Consider the following 21,734-nt stretch of genomic DNA (forward strand, 5'->3'; position numbering starts at 1 on the left):
AAACTAGAGCAAAATGACTGGTGAAGATTTAGTGTTTTTGCAGTGCACTGATTGGAACATTAACTAGTTTAAGGATTTCGTTTTGAGGTTCTTGTTTTCTTACATGTGTTTATATGACTTGCAGGTTGTTGTTTTTTTTGGTGCATTTTTTTTCACATCAAACATTTTGGTAGCATTTTGATAACTTGCCAAAGTGAGTGACCCGCTCAAAACGGACAATCCATTCATCAAAAGCAAGCATTCATGTAAGAGTCATCAAAATATAAAATCCTAACATCATGTCTTCATCACGATGGTTCACTCTGGAGATGGTTTTGAATGTACAAAAGGCCAGATCTGAGTGAAAGTGTCTGAAAATGCTCAAGGCAGCGCTATACAGTATTTACTCAGCCATCCGAAATCTGAATGTAGCTGTAAACAATATTTCAGTTCACATTGGAGCTGAATTAAGGGACACACTGAGGACAGATCATCGCTGGTTCTCTCTCAGTGGTTCTCTCTCAGTGAAAGCTGAGAGAGAAATTGTTCTGTTTGGGAGACATTTTCAGGGTAAAGAAATGCACAGACAACCTGGTCACCATGTCTGTGTGCACTGACTCAACCAATAAAACGAAGAAGTTAAGTTTGATAGCATCATATGGTTCATTATGATGGAGATCACATAAGCAAATGAGGACGTCCAAAAGTAGCAGAGAATTTCATGGAAGCAACTGATGGGTGTACTAAAGCATTTATATGACTTAAAGGGGAGGTATTATTTATTTACCAGGCATAAATAGTGCAATCAAGTAACTTTGTTTCTTTCGGCTGTTATAAAAATGCCCTCTGTCTTGATTTTTTCTCCTGCTCTCGCTGTTTCTTTTGTTTTAATATTCACCTGAACCTCTCAGCTGACGTCTGACTTTCTTCAAATGTTTTTCATTTCACCTCCCCATAAATCTCCAGACAGCTGAAAGTGCCAGAAGTCACTTGTGCCACGTGTTATTGAAATGCTCCCAAACTCTCCAAAATCTTAAACACATCTGTTTGATCATCACTGCACCTCAACGCAGTCGAATAAATCAAACTATTTCTACCATGTAGTGTTTTGACTCAGTATTTCAGAAGTTAACCTGTTTGTGTTTGGACTCTGAAGAGCAGCTGGATGGTTTTAGGATCTGCACCAAGCAAACATCAGTGGTGTTGGACTTGAAGTGCCTTCAAAGCTTCCCTTTTTTATTTACTGTAGACTGTTCAATATCCCACCCACTCTCCTGGGAATGATGTTGTTTTATGTCTTTGTGAACCAAAGTTATGCAACTTTTATCATTGTATTCTAACCCAAAAGGCCTACGTTGTCTCCACCACCACGTAATTAATCAACACAGAAAGAACAGGCTGATTTGGGTGCAGTTTGATACACTTCTGCAAACCACTGATGAGTACGTCAGCGACTCTGTGCTGGTATGTTTGAAATGGGCATCACCCCATGACCTCACGTCGTACACCAATATCTAAAAGACAAATTCAGGCAAAGGAATAAAATATATTCAATCGAGAGTTGAGCAAAGGGCTATCAGTCAGATCACAGTTTGTCCTACAGCCAGACAAAGTTCAAAGACAGTGGATTCCTCTTAGATTCATCACTACCCACAATAGATCAAATATTGTGGGGGTTTTTTTTCATTATAAGTTCACAGAAATGTCCAAAAACAATTTTCACATCTATTTGGTGCAGATGAATCTTTAAGAGTAAGTTGTTGGAGTAAGTCTGGACTAAGTCTGTCAAGTCTCATGGGGAACTACTGTTTTTACCCCCCTTTCCCACCGTGCTCCCGTATCCACTATTAGTACTTTCCCGTAAACATCATGTATTGTGCCCCCTCCCTCCACTCTTATGTTACATTAGTTTCCCTCCGACGACAACATTTCCCATATTCTCAAATCAAAATCTTGACAGATATGTTCCAAAACGTCTGAACTGGGAGTTTTTGGAAAGTGACTGACAATCTTTTATGGAGCAAATGAATGTAGAATCAAGACGAACATGGAACTCGGAACATAACCAAGTCTATGTAGTCAGAGTTAAAGTCAGTTACACAGTAAACTATAATAAGTTGTGACGCAAGTATGAATATGAGCGAAGCTAATTTTTAACACCATTGTCATTTCTTCTGGCTCACTTATGGCTTTTCTCCATCTGTCCGTGCCCCGTAGTTTCAACTTGCTCATAGTATCCTGAAATTCACCACAGCTTGCTCTGAAGAACGCCATGTTCACTCATACCTTCACCCTGTTCCTCACTCTGGGGCTTCAGCTGAAGTTCACCCATAGAGGCTTCATATTGGGAAGCCTCTATGGACCACCTGCTACTCCAGATTTTGACCAGGCTTTGCTCCTGTTTAGTCACATCCTGTCTACAGTCATCACCGCAGGATGACTGCAGACAGGCATCCTGGGGTGACATGGCAACTTTTACTCATGAGTCACTTGAAAAATCGAGCCGCAAACTTTGTTCTGATAACATTTTGTATCTGATGTTTTGTTGTGTGAGAAGACATTTTGGAATGCCATTCCATTTAATCTCACACTGCTTTGCCTCACTCTTATATTTGGAGGAACCAATGGGAGACTTTCAATCCTCACAACACTGTACCAGCTGGGAAACATGGCGGCGTTAGCATGGTTCCACCAGATATATTGATCTAAAACTTCTTGATAACTACAAACCCAGTGTTGCTGGGGTAAAATTTGAGCAAAGTTTTAGCAGGGTTGTCATGGTAATATTTGAACCTGGACAGATAATATTGACTTGGGTGTATTAGAGTGATCGACAATAAATTAAAACTAATTTGCTCACATAAAGAGCTTCATAGGACAAACTATTGATAAATGACATGCATTCTCCTTCTAATAGTGAACCCACGACTTCATTTTACAAAACAAAAGAAGAAATAAATTGAAATGTTCACCATAAATAACACTAAAACCCAAACCACACTATTACCCCTCCTACTATATAGAGAGACAAGAGGCCCCCCAAAAGCTTTCACACAGAGGTCATTTAACACAGTAAACATTAGGTTTGAATATTCACATACTACAGGAGATAAATTTAAACTTGAAAGTTGATATATTTTGTCAAAAGAATAAAAAACAAGGAAAGACAAGTTGAATGATGTTTCAAACGTTCACACATATGAATGAATGAATGAATGAATGAATGAATGAATGAATGAATGAATGAATGAATGAATGAATGAATCTGTTGGGACAGCACAGTGTCAGTAAAGCCAGTAGTGCAGAATTTGACTGTGGCTGCTGTTAGAGAGAACGTGGTTGATAAACCCTTCATTCAGGATCTGAATGATGTTGGGAACTTTCCCACTAACAGCTGGAGCTTTTTTATAAATTTTGTTTTGTTTTTTACCTCTGTGATCTGTCAGTTGGTCATCCAGAGTTCCCACATGTGTTTCATGAAACCTCCCTTCTTTGGTCATAAAAATTCTTGGCCAGGGATAAATACTTGTTTCATGTGAAACAAAGGAATTGTTAGTAATTAGGAGCTATTCAAAATGTTTTGAATTTATGCCACTTGGATGTAACCTAATTCACTTTTGCAAGTAATAAGAAACGTTGTTTCCGTACATGTCATCTATGTTTCTCCCCTTCCTGAATTGAAGGCCTTGTTTCTGAATATAATGGTTTGCTGTATTAAACCACCTTTTTCAGTGTAACTACATACAATGCAATTTTAATTCATTCTACAAAAGAAGAATTTGGTCTCAAGTAAACTGGGAGATTTTTTTTTCTTCTAAATAGCCAATCATAATTTTAATGTAGGTGCATTGGTTAACTTACCTCAAAACGTTTTAAATAATTTTGGATGGAAATTTGACCACTCCTGGGAAAATCTACAAGAGGTCATGTAAAGGGTTTTAGAAAGTCCACCCAAATCCCCAAAGCCCCAACCCAACCCAAATAAAAATGTGACCTTATTTAAAAACCAGGTCTGGTCACTTTGAATGAATTTCTCCAATTCTACCAATAATAGTGGTCAAATGTACAGTCAGAATTATGCTGGAGAGCCAACATGCTTAGATGTAGTTCTGGTGTCCTGTCTATGTTACTGATGCCGTATAAATAATTTTGGCTCTGTGTGAACTGGAGAAATCCACAGTAAATTCAAACTCCGCTCATTGAATCCCTGCTCTAGTCATGAATTCAGCAGTTCCAAAAAGTCACTATAAACCTCAAATTAAGATCAAGTGATCTGTAACGTATTAAAACTTCAGGAACCAAAACAAAATGAAACGCGTCAAAAACAAGAAATGTTTTACCGGGCTGATGTTTTACTGTTTCTTCCGTGTCGCTAATAATAATGTTAACATTTGGAATAAAACAAGCCTAAGCAGATGCACTGGTGATGAAACAGACTTCTCCCTAAATTCCCCCGTCAGGTGCAAAACGTTTTATGACAACTGACAGAGGAAAAAAAAAGCAAATCAATATGAGCAAAAGCTGTGATCCGACTTCAGGAATGTTACACATCCACACACTTCCTGTTGTTAGTGGTTTTATTTTACCTGCTGACTCATTCCGAGACTGACACTTGGACAGGGACCGAGGCCCTCCAGCCACCTTCTTCTTCTCTGACTGGCAGTAAAGATTAACTTTGCAGATATTTGGCAACATGTGGACGTGATTCACACAAGCAGGTGTTGTCTGGGACTATAATAGAATTCACTAATAAGTGGGTGTCACTGTGGGAAGGTAGAGACAGATTGATTTTATAGGTGCTGGGTGTGTGTGGAGTGTGTGGGCAGAGGTAAAGACAGTGGGTTGAGTTAGCAAAGGGGATACATCTTGATTTCAAAGAGACATGCGACCCTTTCTAGTCCAAGTAAGTGAAGCTGATCCGAAACAAATCTATTCATATGTTCATAACAGAGACTGGCTGCATATTCAGAGGCCCCAAAGCTGTCCCTTGCTTTATGAAAATAATGTATTCTTGTTAGATTAAAACTAGCCTTTCTATTAAGTTTAATTGCTCTATTAATATCTGGGTTAAGTACACAATTTGATTCTCATCTCCCTTCAGGGCTCCATCTGGGATTTCTCAAATTGAGTTTGATTTCTTGGATTGAATTTCAACCAATCAAATGAGAGAACAGAGTTAGGAGTAGTGAACAGTGACTCTGCTGTTTTTAGAAATGCAGTCAGGGGGATGCTGTGGTGGCGCAGCACGCCCCATAATATGGTCTTAGTCCTTAATACAGCTGTCGTAGGTTTGATTCCCGACCTGGTGGCGCTGCCCTCTCTCTCTTTACCTATGTTCCTGTCTGAGCACTTTCAAATAAAGGCCATTAGAGCCAAAAAAAAAAGAAAGAAAGAGAAATGCAGTCTGTTTGTGTTTGTAGTTTGACCACAGCAGGGGGATGTAAACAAAGCCATTCAGTCGGTGTTGGCCACACTTCCAAATGTTGAGCAATTGAAGCCAGAACAAGAGGAACGTTTAAGACATTTTATTACTGGCAAAGATGTGGAGACCTTACTCCTCATGGGGTTGCGTACAGTGCACGTAATTTCTGGCAAGCTCCGTCGAGCCGGGCACATTACATACATTACGGCCAAACATTAGCGATTAGTTCAAATCAGATCCTGTGATTTTAAATTTCAAAATGTGATGCTTAGCCTGCCCCGGCAGCAGAAGTGAGAGGCAGGTTTCATTCTGAATAGGTGAGCATTTCACAAGGACTTAAACTTAAAGTCTTTAGATTAGATTGATTGGTTTGGCTCGGTTTGCTACTTTTAGCAATACAAGCTCATAATATATTTCCTATTTTTTGGAATGTGTTGACAAGTAGTGGCTGATACTTATATGTGCCAAATCAGCCGTTATCAGAACTGCTAATCAGTATCTTGTACTTTCAAGTTTTAGGATGCTTTGTTTTTAGGGCTGCACCAATTTACTGGCCAGTTCCCTTAATTTTGGGAGAACGGTGATCAGCTGATACTTACCTGTGAAGACGATGTTATCTACCTCTTTTATGCCTCAGAAAATGCCTGAGTATCAACATTGTCCTCTTCTGTTCTCCTGTGGGAGATGTTATCTGACCGACCGGCCCACCAGGTCATGTCTGAAAGCTTGAAGTTAACATTAGTCACCCCACTGTTGCCAACTCTGTGACTTTTTTGCTATATTTAGGTTCATTTCAGACAAAAAAAAAAGTTGGTATCGGCCAAAATCGGAATCGGCAGATCAGGCTTTAAAAGATCGGTAATCAGCCAGTAAACTACATTCAGTGTACCCCTATGTGTTTTACATGTGTAGTAAAATATCAGCGTGTGAATGTGGGTATGAACGGGTGAATGACTGAATGCAGTGTGACTCGCTTTGGGGTCCTCTGGACTTGATTAAGCGTATGGGCCATTTACCATTTACATGTGCTGCAGCTATGTTGGTTGCTGTCAGAAATCCATGGGTAGGATTTGCATTCTCAACTCTACAATGTGAATGCATTAGATTCATGAAGGTGAGGAGGCATTCAAAACCACCTGAGTTACCATGAAGTAATATGTTTGGAATCGCAGCTTAATTTACTCTTTGCAGTATTATCACAAGATTACTTTTACAGTCATACAAATTACAGTCATACAAACAGTCATACATATTTGCACCTATACAAAAGCCATCTAAAAAAAATCCATATGTGCAGTCCTGTTTCATCTACCACTGAATTAAATCATCCACTCTTCTTATTCTTCCCTTCTGAGTAGTTTGCCTCATAAAAATATACACAGCAGCAAAAAAATAGTCTGTAAAATAAGTTTCTGTCATGTTTTACTAGAGCTCAATGATGAGTTTTCCTTCATCGTCACTGCTGCTGATATCTTCTGTGTTGTCTTGAAAGCTTGGAACAGGCCTTACTCCACTGGGCAGACAGTCTGAAGACTGGTAGCCGTGAAAGGACCCAATCATGAAAACGGATTGGTATTTGCTGGTAATGTCAGGCCTCCCAGAGTTAGAGCTCTGACCTATGAAGTCATTCAGTGAGTCCATGGCATCCTGCTTCTTTTCAGGTTCCAGAAACAAAAACGGCTGAGACGGAGATTCAGTAATCTGTTTGTCTGGTAGCATTTGGATGTCCCCGGTCATCTCACCAGTACCTCTGCAGACTTTGGGAACTTGGCTTAAGTACGAAGAGGACAATGTTCTAAAATCTGGTAAGACGCAAGAGTTGGTTTTACTCTCTCCAGTGAAAACATCACAGCTGTAGTTACCAGCGGCGGTACAGCCTTGCTGAGCTGAAAAACTGATAGTGCTTTTTGTTTGATCTTGACATGAGAATGACTGCAGGCTGGGCTCAGCACAAAAAAAGACACTCTGTGTTTCTGATGTGGAAATCGGAATCGCAGCATCCTGGCTGAGATCTGATTCACGCGAGACCTGCATTTGCTGGTCGTAGAGGACGATGCCTCTGTCCCAGGTCTTCTGTGGCAAATAGAGATGGTTGATTTCCAGTGGTGGAGAGCTCAAAAGGCTGGAATGAATGCTGTTGGTAGGAGTGCCAGAGTTATGTGAGGTGTTTGGGGCTTGATGAAGGTTGGGTGGAGGGCACTCGGACATACAGGAGTTCTTCTGGGAAAGAGACTCTAAATGCTGTTCTGACAGACAGGAGATTTTAGAGGTATCCACATGATGGTTCGTTTCTTCTCGCTGGAATAAAAGAATAGAAAGGAATTAGCCTCTAACAAGAACACCATGGGGTCCCCAGGTAGCATCTTTTCCCCAGTAATTGCAGCAGTGAAGTGTGCAGTTGAAACCTTCAGGAAGACCCCGACTCTACCACAACTCGTCACAAGATCCTCTGTAAGTACTGGCCCCCTCTGAGTAATTTAAATAATCTTTCCAAGTAAAGTTTCTAAGTGAATTTAACTATTGCTTATTCTTCCACAGATCCTCATCATTAAAAAGCTCCTAGAAACTACAGCGGGAACCCTGGTCCTTCTTACTCAAGACTGTGGGCCATACAAAACCTTAAGAGGCCCCAACACCATCATAATATTGGAAATGAAACTGTTAAACAGCCTTTGGTCTCATTTCTTTGGTCCACTAGTCAATTGTTGACAGTAGTTCCTTAGTTATGCTATCTCCTTGACTTCACGGCGTATCTCAAAAATACCAATGAACCGAGGACATTCTCCCTTTTCATAAATATATCTGTGTGTAAATATGTTTGCTCTTTGTGTTTTGCTCCATTGCTACCCCACTTCTGAGAATCCCCATGTGTTTTTTGAGATGTTCATTAAGAAAAGCATAAACGTCTCTCCATAAAATCTCCTGTCATGGCACCACTTCCCTTCAAGAGACAGAACATTTCACCGAACCCTGCGGTCACCAATTCCTTAAACATTTGAACTCAGTTTGGTAAACACTACAGTTTGCAGGAACCTCCAACTGAAGCTCCATTTTTTTTAAATCTTATGTTCCCTCACTCCCTTCCTTTCCAACCTTACCAAGTTAAGGTCAATGACCTTTACAGAGAAAAGTCTTTTACCACTTGCCCCTTTTCATGCTTCCTTTAAACTAGACTGCTTGTCAAATCCACCAGCCTTACTTTGCTAAATGTCTTCCAGGGTCACTGCTTGACTCTTTGCTCACTCAGGACTCTGCTCAGAGATACTTTTTTATTTCCTTGAATATAGCCTCAGCGACTCCCCTGATACAGCTCCGATTGTTTATCTTAAATGAACCTTGAAGAGCAAATAGATCCCAGACAGTCAGCGGGACCTAATTCGTAAATTGGTTCAAATTTCCTCCATATATACAAGGCTCAATTTAGCACAATCAAGGTTCTTTTCAGAGTATACCACTCCAGTGCTTTGCTGCTGAAAGTGTATCCAGCCGTCATTGACATGTCTAGAGCCAAATATTTGACACTCTCGCAGTAGCGGTGAAAGGTGACCTTATTTCTGATCCTTGTTTCATTTTATTCAATACTCCCACATTTAAACTGCCAAATATGCATCAACAGCAAATTGATGCATATTTGGCTTCACAAATATTCAAATGGAAAATGCTCAACCTCCTCCACACCTTGGCTGGCTCAAGGAGGTCTTGACACACGTGAAACTTCAAAATATTACATGCTCTCTTGCAGGTTCTGGCCAGGCATGTATAACAAGATCTGGTGACTTTTCCTGGACTATTCAGACAAAACAACCATCCACCCAAAGTGATCACAGGCCCCCAGGTCTGTCGTCCGCTGTGCTCTTTCTTCACTAACCAAATATTAGTGAAGACAATTAACAGAAATAATCTGAAAGAGAATTAAATTAAATTGCAGACACGCTTTTCTTCCAGCATGTATTTTTTTTAACTTGAAGTTTATAAAGCAATCTCAAGAATTTTGATATCCTGGTTTAGTTGCCTGTTGCCTCCCCGTATTAATGATATAAGGAATTACTGGATGCCTTCAGGGGGCATAAATCAACTTGCCCCTGTGTGTGGTTCTGCGACTAAACTGTTTACTAAAGAGTCGTCTTGTGTAATTCATCTTACTACTTTCTACACTGTTTTGACACATAGGCAGGATTATGTGTCTATTGTGCTGCAACACTTTCATAAGAAGCTGCCTGCTCCCACACCGTCCTCAGATAGCAGCATTCTAAATATGTGAATGATTTGTGGACGACTGGAGCTGAAGCTGTAATTAAAACAATAAAATCCACAGGAAGAATTCCAAACTGGAAGAAGTCATCTTATAAACATTTTGTTTTTTGTTTTCTTTTAATTTTATATATTAAATGATACAGTAGAACCAAAGGGGGGAAAAAAAACATCCATACACTTTTTAAATACATAACTATTTAATACCTGAGTGAAGTTGCGCCCCCTCCACCCCCAACCTTCTTCAAATCAGACAAAAATTGGTGTCAAAAATTGATGCTACGTTTGTGCAGCAAAATTTTTTGTTTGTGCAGCTATCACTTTAAAATATATTAAGAAATGTTTATAGAGGTCATGAAAGGTCAACCAGCATCCCTGATCCCACCCCATTACCCCAAACACACACACACACACACACACCTTTTTTTTGTTTGTACTGCTTTGGCTTTGAAGATTTTTATGAAAATTGAAAAGGTAATTTTGATTAATAATTTTGATTAAGTAAAAGTGGGGGAACTGGTTGACCTTTTGACCTTTAAACTCTAAGCAATTAGTACATTTTGAACACAAACCTTATCTAGGTTTCTTCTAAGAGAGTGTGTTTATGCTTGATTCAGGCACTGAAATAACAATAATAATAAAAAATAGGACGTACAGTTAACATTCAACACATAGGCAGTGATTTTCCTTCTCACCTTATGCCTGCTCATGTCTGCTGCAGCCACATGTCTGCTGTAAGACTCTGGTCCTTTGTCTGATTTTGTCAGCCCATCGTTTGCCTGCTCTCCCAAGCGTTGGTGTTTTCTCTCTGGCTCCCCCTGGTTCTGCTTTGGTCTCCAGTCCTTGCTCTCTGGCTGCACAGGTGTCTCGCTGTGCTCCTGTGAGTCCAGACCCATCTGTGCTCCCTCCGTGATCCCTCAGGCAACAAAAACAGACACAAAGAAGTTGTTTTTTTTGTGGGATAGGAGGGGAGAGGGTTTAAGATTCAAGTTTTACTGCTTGAAGGCTTCAGGTAGGGATCAGGATTCACAACACGACGAAAAATAAATTATCTCATTCGGTCATAGTTGTTTGTTGTGACCTATCACAACGAACAACTGCATCCAGATGCTCAGGACGCATATGGATGCACCAGATGCGTCCTGAGCGTGTGGACAACTATTCACGACACAGAGTCGCTGCTCTGAGCTCTGGACCACCTTCGCTTCGCACACATACCAGACTTTAAACCGCACACATACACAACCTCACGACCTCATGCAAACCAAAAACGAGACACCTTTTTACAATTCTTGTACGTTAGAAATGCAAAGTAATCAAGAATTTGCTTCAATGCATTTTGTACGTTTCCCAGAAAACAATAAGCTTTAAATTCTAATGAACATTTAGAATTTAAAGCTCATTAGAACATTTCCAGTGCTAAATGTTCTAATGAACATTTAGCACTGGAAGATTAAATGTTCTTTAGTCTTCCAACACATATATCCAATATACGTGTTGGATATTTAACACGTACTTTGGATACGTGTTAAATATCCAAAATAAATAAATAATAATAATAATAAAAAAGAACAACAGAAACGACAAATACAATGAATTATGAAGTCTCTGTAAACAAAATTGTCCTTCAGAAAAATGGTCTAGTTGAGACCATATCATCAAACTGAAGACTTTTGTCATTCAGCTTTTGGGAGAAAAAGAGAAAGAAAAACAATAAATCATGCAAATAGAAATTACTGTGTTTGTTTTCATTTATCATGCGATTAATTGATTTACAGATATATAGATTCCTTGTTTATTGCGACGGGCCTATCTGAAAGGTCGTCTACCCTTCACATTTTTTTGTAACGTCCTGCCTAGAAGAGAAATGTGGGAACTTCAGCAATTACTGGAGCCTGGGAAAACAAACAAACTCCTATATTCTGTGATGAAACATAAGGACCAGAGTGTTAGCCCTGGGGATCCTGGCAGCAATCCACCGTCTTTTAATTACAGGAAAATAGCAAGCAAAAGCTGCTTTTGATTGTTTCTGCCTGCAGTCAGAATTCCTGACAAACATTTTAATGTTTGAGTAAAAAAACAAACAAACAAAAAAGAACGACATGATTTTTCTAGTTCCTGGGATTCAGGAACCAGAAAAAGTCATTAGATTATGCTGCCACCTTGTGTTGGAATGGGGCCTCTACCTACATTTTTTCAGGGACTGAAATCATCAGTGTGGTAATGTACAGAACTGTTTGCGTACTGCTGGACACCAGCTTTACAGATACTAAAGAAAACAATTGCAGAAAATTCACCAGACTCGGTCAGATCCACCATGATGGACCAGAACAATCTCTGAGTGTTTTCCCTTTGACCCGTCCCTGATTATTTTTGCTCAACAAACAAGTTTCTTTACTCATTTTTACTAAACAGATGCACCATGTGAACAAGATCTAGATGAAATTCGTTATTTTAACACTGGTGATGCATTCGTAACTTTTACCTGATACACACCCGTGCCTCCTATTAAATGTTTTATTTATGTATATCAGTGATTCTTGAGAATAGAGACAAAATAGGTCCTATGGATAAAGCACAAAATTTGAATAAAATATACACAAAATATAATTTTTTCAAATATCTGACTAAACAAACCTGGGTCATGTGAGCACAACAATGTATATTTTCCAGGTATTTGCTGAATATTTTTTTTTATTTTAAACATTGTAGTCGGTGGATGATGCCTGTATAATCCCTTGTCCAGGAGCAGAACTCAATATATTATAATAGTTTAAAACAATTAAAGAAATACTAAAATTATATATTATGACAATTAAGTATAAGTACTCATATAAATAATTATAAAAGTATCAATAAATTGAATTAAAAATATTTTTTATATATTTTCCAACTCCATCGAAATTTGTCCCTAGTTTTTGTCAACACCGTCGGACATGAAAAGAATGTAAAAAAAAATCAGGCATTATTGGGGGCACCAGAACTTCTGATTACTCCATGACCACTTCCTTTCTCTTCCTTTGCTAAGAGGGCTAGTTAGCTCCGGTTAGCTTATGTTATTCTTTAGTTTTTTCTTCTGTTTTATTCCTAAATTACTTGTCACAACCATGATGTGTCAACTCCATAACTGACAATTTACAAAACTTTGATGAAATTTTGTGAAATAAAGCTTAATTTTGGTATACTGTAAAGATTTCATGGACCTGATGAGCTACAATATGGTCTCCTTCAGAGCAGTTTGGCATTTCGTCAACTCCGTCAGATGTCAACTCCATCAGAGTTTTTGTGACTTTTTCATTGAAATTGTTGTCAAATCTCACTTAAATGTGCAGCTAATTCATTTTAATATATTTTGCATAAATTACATTACTTCACATGTATCAAGTTTTTCTTTTTACTCACTAGCTGTCAGGGTCAGGTCGATTAAAAATGTAATTAAAAAAAAAAAATGTTGCAACTGGGAACTTGCACAGTAGCATCTTTACACTTCCAAAACATTATTTGTCATATTTGCATAGATAAGGTTGAGAAATAATTTTAAAAAATATGGCAAAATTAAAACCCATTTTGTCCCTATTCTCAAGAATCACTGATTTAGGTATTTAATTTTATTGTTTAATTTGAACGTTTCCAATATTTCAGGTAACTGAAGTCTTTTTTTAATTTCTCCCATATATCCAACAGAAAAATGTGGTTTCTTTTCAAACGTTCTGCTTCTTTAATCACAATTCAGATCATTTGGAGACGAAGGCTACGCTCATACTGCAGCCTAACTTGACCCAAACACGATTTCTTTTTTCTTTTTTTTTTCTTTAATGCGAACTATGTCTGATTTTTTCATGTCAATTTGAACAGCACAGATCAGATTTGTTCAAATTCGACCCAGACTACCGGTAGTCTGTAGTATTCCTCCGACCTGAACGTCACTGATACCGGACAGACGTCACGTCACTACTCTGCTTCCTGATTCGCGCACAAGTCGGAAGAAAAATAACAACCATGGCGGATGAGGATTAAGTTGTTAAAGTGTTTGGTTCCGGTCTTACAACTTTAAAATTGTAAGATTAGCATCCACGTTTACATCTGCAAACACTGAGCACTGCTTCTTCTTTTTTTATGTCTGTTGGCAAAACTGAGCGCGTTCTCTATGTGTGACGTTATTGCACCCTCTACTGCGCATGCGGGACATTTTTGCAGTTCACACTGGAGATCACATACAAGTCGCATATATTTGGAAGTGTGAACAACCACGCGAAAAAAAAAATCAGATTTCATAATAAATCGGATTTGGGTCACTTCAGGCTGCAGTATGAACGTGGCCTAACTATCTTCAAACTTTGTGTATGTAATGGTAAACGATGGATACATACATACTTGCAGTAAGTTGTTTGCTCTGCTGTAGTTATCAATGCACTTGAATATAGAAATAATTCAATGACATATTCTTGCATTATGTAAGACATAACACTCAGATGCTTAACATAAGTAAGCTGTAATTCATACCTGTGGTGGAGCTCTGGAAGCTTGTAATGTCTCCGGGTCTTTTCATGTCAACAGAAGCAGGTTGTAAGTTAAACTGACCCGGAGATTTTTCTGAATGTTCTCTTCTAATTGTATTCTGTATTTCCTGAGGACAATGTTCCATTGAAGAAGAGGAATTGTCAGAAAGTTTCACTCTGCTCAGTTGCAAGTTTGCATGCTTGAGTGAACTCTCATTTGTGGATTTTGTAGGTTCCATTTGATGACTGTGAAAGACAAATGCTTGTGGGTTGAGCTGTCTTACCACATTGACGTTACTGTTGGAAAGTTGAGAGACTGATGCATCAATGCCTGCGTTGTCGCTGTTGGCTTGTTTGAGGAACTCTCCACTCTCTGTCCTACTGATTTTGCACGCCAAAGCTCCACACTGACTGTTCAATACATTTGTGTTACACAAGCCACCTGGATGTTTCGCTTTCTGTTGGCTTTTGTCCAGAGGTTCGATTTTCATGTTGCTCTGATTTGCTGGACTGGTGGAAAATAATCTCTCACAAATTTTCTGTTGACTTGTAAGCATTTGTGAGGCCATTCCAGTTTGATTGACCCTCTTAGTGGATAAAAATTTCTCCTCGGCACAAGTGTTTGGAAAGAGAACTTGTTTAGCCTCTGAAGTGTGGTTCCTTCCTGAGTTTTCACCTCTGACTGAAGCAGAGGTTGCCATAATACTGCCTACAGAATTTCGGGTCTGCGTGACTGTGATTAAATGGCCATTATTGTGCGAGTGCCGGGATGGTGGTTGAGGAGGGAAAGATTTTGTTGATGATGCAGTTCTGCAGGCATCACTGTGTTCGGTTTTTTCTTTCACCGGCTGCACAGACTGTGGGGGTGATGCTCTCTCTGAGTTAAGTCTAGACAAATGCTCCTGTCTGACACCCTCCTTTGGATCTTTTGGTTGTTCTTCTACTTTTGTGACATTGGTAATTTTCTTAGAGCCAAAAGTTTGAGTTTTACTCAGGGCACCTTCTGGGGACATGGCTTCAATTTCACGTAACTGTGGCAGACTAGGGCCAGACTGACGTTCAATTTGGGGTGCAATAAGAGCCATCTGCTCATCTGATATGATTTGAAGACAGATCTGGAGGTCTGCTGTGTGAACATGAAAAACATTTTGAACTTGCTGGTCCAACGGCACAATGCGACAACGTACAACTGAGGTATTAGAGTCAACATCTGCTTTGTTTGCAGGGTTTGCCAGGATCGATCCGTGGTTAGGCAGATGATGCGAAAGACCTGTGATGGTGGCAGCAGATGTCTGACTATTTCCTGTGGGCAAAGACATGCTAGGAGCTGCAGTTGCAAGAGGTCTGGGTAAATGTTTATGCATAGAATCGGTTGCAGTTTTCGAACAATGCAACAAAGCGCTGCATAATCCACTCGAATAATCTTGAAAGCAGCTTGTGGTTATTGTGGTTGCTGCAAACTGCCTTTGCATAACAGATACATTAGAAGACAAACTATGGGTGTGTTGTGAAGTTTTAACCTGACACATACTTGTAACTGTGCGAGCCAAGGCAAGGTGGTCTTGTGTTTGCATGGACTCTAAAGTGTTTTTACATATGTTTTCATAAGACGTCACTAAGATTTGGTCGCTGAGAGTGGCACTACAGTCATCTGTTCCCTTTGGTTTACTTTGAGCTTGTGGTAAGGATGCAGGACCAGATTCAAGGGCATTGGGTAACTTCAACTGATACTTGGGGAGGAAACTGCTCTTTGCAGCAACAGAGACTGAAGTAGCTGCCGAAGTGCTAATCTGGGAAACATTTGCATTGAGTAAGCATGGCAAAAAGAGGGTTCCTTTGAGCCCCGGAGAATTTGGGATTTCTTTAGCTTGGACATAAGTAACATCTGTACCCTGCGGAGGTGTGCTTGCAGTGACAGGCACAGGGTGCTGAGTCAGTGTGCTTGGCACAGTCTTCATCTCCAGAGGGGAAATTATTTTTTCACCAGTTTTCTGCTTCTTTCTGTCAGATGGAGTGTGGGCTTCACAAAGCTCTGTCGTGGAGTCAGAATGTTTTGGAACATTCCCTAATCTCCCTGCCTCTGTTAGATTGAAACACTCCATTTTGTGGACAGGCACGGATCTGGTGGCAGGTAAAGGCAATAGTGACAGAGACAAATGTCTTGTAAGTGGAGCCTTAGCAGAACTATTTGTTGAATGAAGGTGATGTCTTTCTACATTTAGATCCACAGAAGAGACAAGGGAGAGATTGGCAGAGAGATGGCCTGCTGTTGCATTGCTGGTTGAGAAGTTTACTGTTGAGCCCGATCTTGTTACTGTTTCTTTTTGAACCCTGGAGACCCTTTTCTGTACACCCTGAGCTGTCTCATGAACCAGGTTTGTCAAACATTTCCTGCCTTTGAGAGCAGTGGAATCGCCACTTTTGTCAGGATCATAGAGCTTTTTAAATGTTCCACCCCCATACATGTACCACTTGTTGTAAGCAAACTTCTGTGCTTTCTTCCTCCGGAACTTTCTGCTGCTTGGCTCTCCAATAATATCACTGGCATCTCCGTCGCAGCTGAGACTGCCGGTGCATGCCTCCTCCACAGATGAAGTTGTGTGGAGGCTGTCTGTTGTGTGGTTGCAGTCTACGGCTGTCTGCCGAACCAGTGGGCGGTGAGAAGACGAGTGCTGGTTCACAGGCTTCTTCAATAAACCTGTTGGGTTGATCTGGCCAGAGCTTCTCCTGCGGATGTCTGTTGCATAATCACTTTGACTGGAGGAGGTTGGGCTGCTTCTCTCGGGCTGCAGAAGGGTAACGCTGAAAGGGAGTGAACTGCTGCGCATTAAGGGGGCATGCTCTGTGGTAGAGGAGCACTGAGTCGGCACAGAGTTGAATAAACCAGACTTGGTGTGTCTCTGCATCCCAGTATTCTGGGCCGGGTTAATCTTCATGTCAAAGTGGAAGGAGTCCTTGTAGGTGTATGGCATGGGAAGGTCAATGCTGCCCTGTTTTGACAAAACAGTTTTTCTTGGCCTGACATTTTCAAGGTGTTTATCCTCCACAACAGCCGAGTTGTCCGAAATCAGCTTGGATATCCGTTCCTCTAGCCTCTTATGCACCTGCTCCCTTGCTGCGTCTTTTTCGTCTTGTCCACCGTGGCCTTGTTCTGAACATAAATGTGTGTTCTGGGTTTCTTCAAGATGCTCCCTGCTAGGTTTAGAGAGGGAATCCACACTGTGCTCAGGTAAGACACTGCTGGGACTTGGGTAGTGGTCACTGCTCTCGCTGAAGCCAGAGTCTGTACTCTCATGACTCTGGGATTTCCCTCTGGACACAGATCTGTCCCACTGTTTGGAGAACAGGGTGGCTTCCTGTCTCTGAAGCTGGAGATGCCGACTGATGGTCAGAGAGTCTTTTGTATTTTCTGTCTTCTGTTTATCCTCCGCAACTGTCAGTTTGTTACTCCCATTTGTTTCTGCGCTGGAAACCGTTGGGCTTGTCTCTCTCTGTTCGGAACTTTGAGTCTGAACAGCAGGAGTCGGGCTCTCAGCAGCACTTAGCGTAGTATGCTTCTCCTCGCTGCCCAAATCTTCGCATTGCTCATCAAGAGACAAACTGGAGGAACAAGTCTCTCTAGAGCTGGACATGCTGTCCAGGCTGCCCAGGTTGCTCTGCTCTGACTCGGATGATTGTCGGGCATGTGCCTGAGTTCGTCTGTGTTTGTAGAGGTTGCTCTGAGTCTTGAAAGACACTCCACAGGTGGTGCAGGGGTAAGGTCGCTCCCCGGTGTGGCAGCGGAGGTGCTTCTCCAGGACACTGGGCTTCATGCAGTCACGTCCGCAGTGAGGACACACATGTTTGCCCGCAGACTTGGGTTTGGCTGCAGGAGTCGGAGCTGGAGCTGGAGCTGCAGCAGCAGCAGCAGCAGCTGCGCTCAGTCCCATTTGAGGCTGCAGTCCACCGGCGAGATGCAGTGTCAGGAAGGGAAGCGTCTCCTTGGAGTAGAGCGGTGGCATGGCCAGATGGAGTGCATTTGTCTCTCGCGCGTCTGCAGAAGGTTGAAGGTACGGCTGCATCGGCACGGCAGGAACTGTCTGGATGTAAACAGCCGTTAGTGGTGCCTGGATGTCCATCCTTTTCTCTGCCTGTGCTCTGACGGAGCCAGTGTGCACCGGAACACTCGATAGTGTTGGCTTTCCGGTCTCCATGGCAACACTGCAGCTGTCGTGATGTACAAGCTTCGGGTCTCTAATTACCTGAAAGATAAAGACATTTGTTTTTAAGTCTTTTTCTTTGCCTTTTTGCTCAAAAAGGCTGGTGAGTTTATTCAAGCAGACTGCTTTAAGTCTCAAAGTGAAGAAAGCAGCAGTGCAATGTGACAAAGCAGCTAATGAAGACAGATATGCAGAATCCTTCAGGCCAGACGGCAAAGCCAGTCTTCATTTCACATTATGATAAAATCTAGGAATAAATGTTTGCCACACTTGTCCAACCATCCTGCAGCACCCCAAGCAAAAGTACATCCATTTGCTAATTACATCACTGTGGTGATGAGTAATAGTAACCATGATTGCAAAGGGGAGCGCAGGCATGTGGGTCTGTAAGTGCAGATGGGAAGGAATCCATCAAGAGACAAGTTGAGAAGAGAGGCAAACATGAAGTAAACATATTGAAGGAGGGGATGTGGAACAATCCAATACTCTGTCGGACATTAAGAAACCTTAATCTGCCCAATCAAAACATTAGCTGCTAACGTTAGCTGTCTGCTCCAATCTGCAGACTGGCTGATGTGGTTCTGAATTTATCAACGCGTACGCGTCTCCCACATGGGAACCATCAAAGGGCATATTAGGAGGAGCGAATTACATTTCTTTTTGTTCCAGTGTGGCGGGTTTAAAACCCACAGAGGTACAGTTGGCATGGAGCTCAGTCTTTTGTTGGCTGTGAAGCATAAGCACGCCCACACTGCATGAAGACTTGTGTGGTGTTGTGTACAGAGGGAAGTTTACTTCTGATCACATTGAACAAAAAGCCTTGTGTGCACAGACTTCGCTTTCTGTCATTAGTCACAGTATGCAGATGTGGAGCCGAATGTGCTTTCACTTCCTTATCACCATGTAAATCACCTCGTATTGTTTAAAGGGCTGTAGCCGTGTAGCTGAAACAGAAGTGAAGCACTGAAAATATTTTTTGTATTGTTTTGCTTCTGAATCTTGGTTTTATTTGTGGAATTATTTTACAATCATCTCACACTCTCCTGTGCTCTGCCAGCTCAGCCAAACATTAGCCAGTATTTGTCAAATGAAAGTCAAAATATGGACTCTTAATCTGCTAAAACGAATACAATTAGGAAGGAAACAAAGAAGGAATGGAAGAAAGCCCATCTATGCTGCTGTCAGGCAGCGTAAACAGGAACAAAACAAACAACAGTACATGTAGTACCTCACTGTGAGTGGTAACTCAGAAGAGTACAGATAAAAAAAGAAAGTGCAGGAAACATTTAGGTAGAGTTCACTCACCACCCTGACTGGTGACAGAGCCCTTTACACAGCCTCATTCTGACTGCAACCGCTTGCTTCATGTTCCTCTCCAATCTCATCTTCTCTCAGCTCTGTGACAAGAACCGTTTCTTGTGATGAGGAAGCGGAAGACATGCAAATGAGAGCGAGAGAGAAAGAGAGAGAGTGAGAGAGAGAGAGAAACAGAGAAGATACAAGCTGGTATGGCAGAAAGGAGGAGAGTGCTGGGTGGGTGTGCTGGCTGTCAAACAAAGACTTCCGGAGGATAAGTTGAAGTCAGAGACTGCACTAAGAGATCAGCTGGACCGCGAGGATCATTAAAACAAAAGTGTTGAAAGCGGGAGCTGCCAGTGGAGGAAGTGCTGCAACAAAAGCAAACTTACCCTTTCGACGGCTGACTTTTACCATCAGCAGTTTGAGGCAGTACCTGACTTCTATCTGCCTCGCATGCTCACTCTCCCACCCACTGACTTCCACCCACGCACAGAATCTCACACACCGACACAGACAGAGGAGTGAGGTGCAGCTCATGTTGATGTGGCTGCACATGTGCAGTTCTCATCCTTTCTGACAGAGAACAATTAGACGAGTTAAAGCGTTTAAATGATCCACCTCCACCACAATCCCTCTTATGTTTTATTTTTTTGTGTTTGTTTTTGTTTTTGTAGGGGGTTTAGTGGTTAACTTTGCACATCCTTAAGGAGACATGCTTTTGTTTAAATGAATTTGTTATTTACGCTGGCAGTCTTAATCGTTAATCTGCTGCTGGTTTAGTGAGTAAGGATGATTGTGCAGCAAGTGATAATTTGTAAACAGATTATGAAATGTGTGTGTTTGTGTGTGTATGTTTTTTTTTTTGAGGAAGCTTTTACTCCAGCCTTTTATGAAACTCATTTTATCTACAAAAGAGCCAAATGAAAAAAGCCTAGTTAAGTTAAAATCCGAAATGCCGGAGAGGCAAAAACTCTGAAGACTGGAAGACTTGGAGTCAAAACTGGTCCTTTCTGACCAGTTTTGTTGAGTGATTTACACTCGGGTTGTTTCATTCCGCAGTGTTTTTGTTAAATGATGTTTAAGAAAGTGAAGCAATAAACACAACGACACACATCTTACGTTCGCCAAGAGCGTTGTGACAAGAAGGAATGGACTGCATGAGGCAGAGAACAAAACGATGTGATTTTCATCGCGCCACTATAAGTCTTTTCAAGCACATTGGCCCAATCATGAAGGGACTATATATATCTTTTTTACGTATTTGTTAAAACTGTCACCATATTATCACGGTATGCTACGAGATAGAGAATGATCAGTCTCCTCCACCTCCTGCCTGTGCTACTACTGAAGAAATGCACCGCTCCTGAGTCGTCCCAACCAAAATCAACCAATCAGAGCCAAGAGTAGTGTCTTAGTGCTGTCAATTAATCTCATGCACTAGCTGCTAAATGTGCCCCAAATCTGGATAAGCAGAGAGAATGGATGGACTGATTGATTGATTATGTGAGAGAACCAATCAGGAACATGGTAACACCCCGACAGCATCATTTCTAAAGGTCATTGATCTCCATGGGATCATGTGGGAAGTTCCTTCAGTCAAGTAACTTTAACCTAGCAGTTTTTAACAAATCTTGTTCTTGAGAGTTTGGAACCATTCACGACCTTTGTCAATCAAAGTACAACACAAACCTTAGCGTGTTGCAACATGTAGAATACAAGGAAAATCATTGTTTTTGGATTGTAACTGACTTAGCTCGATCACTGGATACCGTGCATCTGGAAAGAAATCAGCACATTTCAGGTTTCGCACATTTTGTTATGTTGCAGCCTTCATTCATATTGTATTAAATGTATGTCTTTCCTCAAAATTCTACACTCCAATGCCCCGTTATTACAATGAGATTTATTTATTATACATTTATAAAAAAAAAAAAAGGAAAACCATTAAAACAAACTTACAGTCCCATTTATGTAAGTATTCACAGCCTTAGACATGAGGCTCCGTGTTGAGCTGTCTCCACTGATCATCCATGACCCTAACCCAGCTTAACTGTAGTCCACCTGTGGTAAATTCAGTATGAGCAG

At 41.0% G+C, this 21,734-nt stretch overlaps 1 protein-coding gene across 2 annotated transcripts; it reads right to left on the reverse strand.

The window, feature by feature from the left end:
- Nucleotides 1–5,489: 5,489 nt before the first annotated feature.
- znf831 (zinc finger protein 831) lies at nucleotides 5,490–20,127 on the reverse strand. 2 transcript variants are annotated; one of them, XM_016661356.1, is made up of 5 exons: nucleotides 20,039–20,127; nucleotides 19,656–19,765; nucleotides 14,156–18,392; nucleotides 10,348–10,568; nucleotides 5,490–7,699 (listed from the first exon to the last, which is right to left on the reverse strand). In XM_016661356.1, exons 3-5 carry the CDS (start codon nucleotides 18,342–18,344, stop codon nucleotides 6,827–6,829), a joined length of 5,283 nt encoding a protein of 1,760 aa, XP_016516842.1. In that variant the 5' UTR covers nucleotides 18,345–18,392; nucleotides 19,656–19,765; nucleotides 20,039–20,127; the 3' UTR covers nucleotides 5,490–6,826. The 2 variants fall into 2 exon arrangements, with proteins under 2 accessions (XP_016516842.1, XP_007573381.1); XM_007573319.2 differs by lacking the exon at nucleotides 20,039–20,127 and having other exon boundaries at nucleotides 19,656–20,019.
- Between the last annotated feature and the right edge of the window lie 1,607 nt (nucleotides 20,128–21,734).

This window comes from Poecilia formosa, unplaced genomic scaffold (genome assembly GCF_000485575.1).
Source record: "Poecilia formosa unplaced genomic scaffold, Poecilia_formosa-5.1.2 Scaffold325, whole genome shotgun sequence".
NCBI lineage: Eukaryota > Metazoa > Chordata > Actinopteri > Cyprinodontiformes > Poeciliidae > Poecilia > Poecilia formosa.

Bases quoted from the DNA above. Each gene is read 5' to 3' on its own strand.
- znf831 (XM_016661356.1), bottom strand. From the start codon at position 18,344: ATGGAGACCGGAAAGCCAACACTATCGAGTGTTCCGGTGCACACTGGC. The intron at 10,569-14,155 runs GTATGAATTACA...TTGTTGCCTGAG, and splicing joins CTTCCAGAGCTCCACCACAG to GGATCACGGAGGGAGCACAG. The intron at 7,700-10,347 runs GTGAGAAGGAAA...CTTTTATTCCAG, and splicing joins CAGACATGAGCAGGCATAAG to CGAGAAGAAACGAACCATCA.